At 34.0% G+C, this 6,181-nt stretch overlaps 1 protein-coding gene across 2 annotated transcripts in view; it reads left to right on the top strand.

Moving 5' to 3' along the window:
* The window catches only part of LOC116076905 (vomeronasal type-2 receptor 116-like), a 32,190-nt gene extending 28,314 nt beyond the window's left edge, over positions 1-3,876 (top strand). For both annotated transcript variants that reach the window (XM_031350985.1, XM_031350984.1), the window contains exon 6: positions 2,948-3,876. In XM_031350985.1, the coding sequence (XP_031206845.1) occupies positions 2,948-3,876 (929 nt within the window). The remainder of the gene's footprint in view (positions 1-2,947) is intronic.
* Positions 3,877-6,181: the final 2,305 nt, after the last annotated feature.

Below are 6,181 nucleotides of genomic sequence, written 5' to 3'. Positions count from 1 at the left end.
AGTGGCTAGGATAAAAAACTCAGGTGACAGCAGATGCTGGAGAGGTTGTGGAGAAAGAGGAACATTAAATAGTATTTATTTACTTCTTTCAAAATCTTGTATAGTATATATGATCACAGTTTTGCCTTCAAAATATAACAGAACCACCCATAAATCTCTATTTATCAAATATGTTTTTTCTTTTTAAAAAAAAATGAAAACAATACCCTGTACTCTAATTCATGCTACCCAAATTTGCTTGAATGTGTGACCTGCATTGTAGAAAGTTCAATCTAAGTGTTCATAATAGCTACTAAAGTAAGAATGCAACTTCATGTCAACCTTCCTTTTATTATGATTATCTTTGAGGACTGAGATTGTACTAATCATGTACATGATGTCAAAACCATGAATTTACATATATATCTGTCAGCACAGATTTTTTATCACTGTTTTTTTCTGTCTTTTGAGGTTTCTGCTTTTTATGAAGTTTCCACTGTCATTTACGTAAATGCAATGTTTTTATAATACTAGATTTTATCCTCAAAATTTTAGCCACCAAAAATCTGTTCATATACATAAGTGTATCTATATTTTTGTATATGTATAAGTACATGTTTATGTATAGTATATGTGTGTCTGTGTGTATGAATGTATGCACTCATACATGTCACAAATGAGTTGGGAATGTACCTGTGTATGCCTAATCACATTGGGTCAGTCACCAAGACCAACTCAGAAAGGGATTCTATTTATTAACTATACAATAGTATAAAGCTCAAATATATGCCAAATACTGCAAATTTGAAAATATTGATGATTAAAAGCTGTACTATAATGTAATACTATTTTTAAAGTTGAGATATATTTTATTACAATTAATGAAGTAAAATTTAAGCTCTTGTAATCAAATCATGTTTTAAGAAATATAGAAATAATGATAATGCATCATTGAAATCTGGGTGCATATATTTATGGTTACCATAAAGTTTACAAAATTTCAAAGCACATTATTATAAAAGTATTCTCTAAAGTCTGTAAGCTCTTCTAATAATTTTGTAATTGAAAATTGATGCCTTGCCCAAAGGTTATGGAAACAGCTAATTGGGTGCTTCATGAGAATTTACTAATGTAATAGGTTCTATTCACTAAACTCCAGTAGAAAATGAAGAGATCTTAAAAACTGAAAAAATTTTATAGAGAAGTAAACTTATGACTCATTTCTGGAAAAGCATGATCTAAAAAGCACTGCATGAAGAAAATATTGCTTTTGATGCTAATTTTTCATGTGTAATTCATAAAGTGTACATAATTTGTGAAGTTATCTCAGGCCTCAGGTAGGTTTATGAAATGTAATTTACTTTAAATCATATTTAATTTTATTTAATCTTTTTTTATAGTCCAGATTTTATCCCCTTTCCAGACCACTCTCTGACTTTTCCACAATCACATACCTTCTGCTTGTCTACTCTAGGATGTCCCCACCTTCCCACTGCACCAGAGCTTTCTATATCTTGGGGACTCCAGTCTCTTCAAGAATAGTTCTATCTTCTCTAACTGTATACAGACCTGGCAGTCCTTTGCAGTATATGCATTGGGAGCCTCATATCTGCTTGTGTCAGCTGTCTGGTTGGTGGTAGAATGTCTGAGAGATCTCAGGAGTCAAGGTTAGTTGAGACTGCTGGTCAGCCTACAAGGTCACCCTCTTCCTTAGCTTCTTTCAGCTTTGCCCTAATTCAACCAAAGGGGACAGCAGCTTGTATCCACTGGTGGTGTGTACATATCTGCATCCGACTCAACTGCTTGCTGGGTTTTTCGAAAGGCAGTCATGATAAGCTCATTTTGTGACCACAGCAAAGAATCAGTAATAGTGTTTGGCCTTGGGGCCCTCCCTGGAGCTGGGTTACATTTTGGGCCTGTTACTGGACCTCCTTTTCATCAGGCTCTTCTCCATTTTTGTCCCTGCAGTTCTTTCATACTGGAACAATTCTGGGTCGAGTTTTTTTACTGTGGAATGGCAAACCCATTCCTCAATTGATGCCCTGTCTTTCTACTGGAGGTTTACTCTACAATTCCCTCTCCTCACTGTAGGGAATTTCATGTAAGGTCCCTCCCTTTGAGTCCTGAGAATCTCTCACCTCCTTGGACTCTGGTACATTCTAGAAGGAACCTTCACCCCTTACCTCCTGAGATTGCCTGTTTCCATTCTTTCTGCTGGCCCTAAGGGATTCAGTCCTCTTCCCCTCACCTAATACCTGATCATGTTCCCCTCTTTGCTCCCTGTCTTCTTTCCCAACCAGGTATTTACCTCCTTGCCCCCTCCTTTAATTGATTTCTTCTCCCTCCCATGTGGGATTGAGGCATCTTCACTTGGGCCCTTTGGCTTGTTTACCTTCTTTAGTTCTGTGGATTGTATCCTATGTATTCTGTACCTATTTGGCTAATATCCACTTATTAGTGAGTACATATTATGCATGACCTTTTGTGTCTGAGTTACCTATACTATTTACTACTAAAAGAGATACACCATTGGCATAGAAAGTAAAAAAAAAATTTTATAAGTAAACAGAGGGAAAGCATTAGGCTAATTCAATTTAAGTCACTATAAAGAAGAAACATTTTAAGAGAAGCTACTGGAAGTTGATATCTACCTGAAGAGAGACATTATTTTCTGTAGAAATATAGACAACTTAGGTAAGGGAAGGCATGTGATGGAATAAAAGAATGAATGATTGGATGAAAACCTACTATATGTGAACATAAATACTAAAAAAAAAAATACATAGGAAAGGAGTGCTTTAAGAGTATGTAATTATTAACAACAGTGTGCTTTTTATTTGGACCTGAGAAAACAAAGTAAGGTGAAATTTGTGGCAGTCCATTTGGAAAGAAATATCTCAAAGAAAAGGGAGTGGGGATCAATTCAGCCTGGACTCATGATCTCATGACAGTCTACATTTCTGACCAGATATTGATCAGTGTGTGAAGTGTCCAGAGAGTCATTATGCAAATACAGAGAAAAACCAGTGCTTCCAGAAAACTGTGATCTTTCTGGCCTATGAAGACTCCTTGGGCATGGCTCTGGCCAGCATAGCTCTGTGCTTATCTGCACTAACAGCCTTTGTTATTGGTGTCTTTGTGAAATACAGAGACACTCCTATTGTCAAGGCCAATAACCAAGCTCTCAGTTACACTTTGCTCATCACACTCACCTTCTGTTTCCTCTGCTCTTTGAACTTCATTGGTCAACCCAACCTGGCCACCTGCATCCTACAACAGACCACATTTGGAATTGCATTCACTATGGCTCTTGCCACTGTATTGGCCAAAGCTATTACTGTAGTTATTGCATTCAAGGCCACTTTTCCAGGGAGAATGATAAGGTGGCTAATGTTGTCAAGGGCCCCAAACTACATCATTCCTATCTGCACCCTGATCCAACTTATTCTTTGTGGAGTTTGGATGGGATTCTCTCCTCCATTCATTGACAAAGATGTTCATTCTGAACATGGACACATCATCATTTTTTGCAACAAGGGCTCATCTCTTGCCTTCCACTGTGTCCTGGGATACCTCTGCTCCTTGGCATTTGGAGGATATACCATGGCATTCTTGTCTAGAAATCTGCCTGACACATTCAATGAATCAAAATTTCTGTCATTCAGCATGCTGGTGTTCTTCTGTGTCTGGGTCACCTTTCTTCCTATATACCACAGCACCAAGGGGAAGGTCATGGTGGCTATGGAAGTATTCTCCATCTTAGCTTCCAGTGCAGCCCTCCTTGTCTTTATATTTGGTCCTAAATGTTACATTATCTTGATCAGACCAGACAGGAATTCACTTCATCATATCAGGGATAAAACATATTTTAGAAGGAATAAGTCTTATATAATGTAGTTAATAATAAATTTAGCTTCTGTGTTAAGAACACTGATAAAAGGTTTGAATTTATTCCCTATACCAATCTAAACATATGTTATATAATTATAATACAAATGCAACTCTATCAAATTTTATTTCTTTTTCCAATGTTAATACAGTGTTTTGTATGATTGACCTTTTTTTCCATGTTTTAAAACCACATCTGCTCTCTGGCTCTTCAAAAGCTGTGAGTCTATAAATTATTGGCACCATAACTGAATAATGTTGAAATTTTTAATTTTTCTTTAATGTAAACTCTTATTTGTCATTTTCTTCTTTTAATTTACTTATCAACAATAACTTGCATATTCTTCTCTCTGCCTGAATTAGTAACATTTTTAATTTGAAATATCCATACCATACAAATAAAATTTCTTAATGTCTTTTAATAAGTTATACTAGAAATTTTATTGTTATATGATTACTTTCTCATTTTTTATATATTCAAGTTTCAATACACAGGATTTCAAAATGAATAAAGTATTTCTAAAGATATCAAGAAATTTAGGTAATTTTTAATGTTTTTGTAGGGTCATGTGGTTATACTAAAAGCAAGAGATTTTGTTATTTAAATGAAATCTCTCTTGAAAACAATAACATTCTAGATCATTGAACAATCTGTTACATAATAACTTCATAAGAATTGTTTTGAAATATATTTTATTACTCAAAATGAAATATGAGTCAATCTAAAACAATTCACTTATAGGGAGCTATACTCAGCATATATTCAGATTGTGATAATTTACATCACATGTCCATCTATTGAAATCTGGCTGACTACTCTCACATATATAAGAGCTGTCATTCTGAGAACTATTGTCATGTATTGGCAAAAACATGCATCTAAATTCTTAAATATTGGGTAATAGGGATAATAAGAAAAATGATTATAAAGAATAAAATGTTCTATCATGGCTCATCAATGATGACTAAACTTATTAATCTAGAAAGGATTTTAAAAGATAAATCTTTTCTGTCATGGTTTATAAATGATGACTATACTTATTTACTTATGACTAAGAGGAATTTAGAACAAATGTCCAAGGACAGAAATGATATGCTCTCATTTTAAAACAAAATGCATCTGTCCTTGTCTAGTGAATTTTGAATAAATAAAAAAGCATTATGATATATATCTATATTTATATCTATCACTATTTCTATCTCTATATATCTATCTAACATATAGAGATGGATAAATATAGATATAAATTTTTAATAGATAGAGATATTGTTATCAGTATCAGTATAGTTACAGTTATAGATATAGATTTATTGTGCTATTGCTCAGGTCATTTTAGGAGTCATGTTGGTAAGATTTATATATCTTTCTGGTTAGCTACTCACAGTCCAGAGATACAAACTCTCAACAAATTTCCTTATTTACTGGCTCTTTACACCCCCGTCCATGCTTTATTAATGAACACTGAGCTTTTGTTTGGTGCTGTGATGTACAGATATCACTTTGAGTGATCTTCACAATTCTATATTTTGATTGGTTATGGTTTTATTCAATGAGCTATTTATTGCATAGTGCTGTGTCTTGATGAGTGCTGAAGACAAGAGCTAAGTTTGACTATGAACATAGCAATTTACAAAATTTAGTGACTCTATGGTACCAGGGCACATCATCTGTAACTGACAGTTCCAGAGACAAGGTTAAGACTATCAAGAAGTGGATCAGGCATGATGGTGATGATGACTTTTCAACCTTACAAATGAACTCTGTAAGTACATATATATTTATGCATATATGTATGTGTATATGTATATGTAAGTATATATGTGTACATAAAAATGTATAAATATAAACACATACATATATACATACATACATACATACATACATACACATGATTTTATTAGTGGGGTCAGCTAATTAGACTTTGACAATACAAAAATTACTACAGGTAAATAAGGATTATAAAGAAAGAAACAAATGGCTATGTTAGGATATCTAAACTCCCTTGAAGAAAGTACAGTCTATTAAACAGAAATTAATGAAAATAGGCAATGTTATTGTCTGTTGTTTTATAACCACTGGTGTCACATGCATTCAAGTTTGTTACGTTTACATTTGGACATATTTAGATTACTATAAGCTCTTTTGTTTTTGCTGGATTCTCTTTGTATCAAAGTTGAGTAGCTGAGCATCTCAAATGTGTGGTTATGGAGCTGACTCTAGTGGCTTCTCCACTTATCTTGTTTTATGATTTTATTTTCAGTGTAGCTGCTGTTTCGCTCTGTCTTTCTGTCTGTTTCTCTCTCTGGCTCTCTC

The sequence above is a fragment of the Mastomys coucha genome, unplaced genomic scaffold (genome assembly GCF_008632895.1).
Source record: "Mastomys coucha isolate ucsf_1 unplaced genomic scaffold, UCSF_Mcou_1 pScaffold5, whole genome shotgun sequence".
In the NCBI taxonomy this organism is placed as follows: Eukaryota; Metazoa; Chordata; class Mammalia; order Rodentia; family Muridae; genus Mastomys; species Mastomys coucha.
Note: the sequence above shows the minus strand (reverse complement) of the source record. Positions and strands in the feature narration are given on the sequence as shown.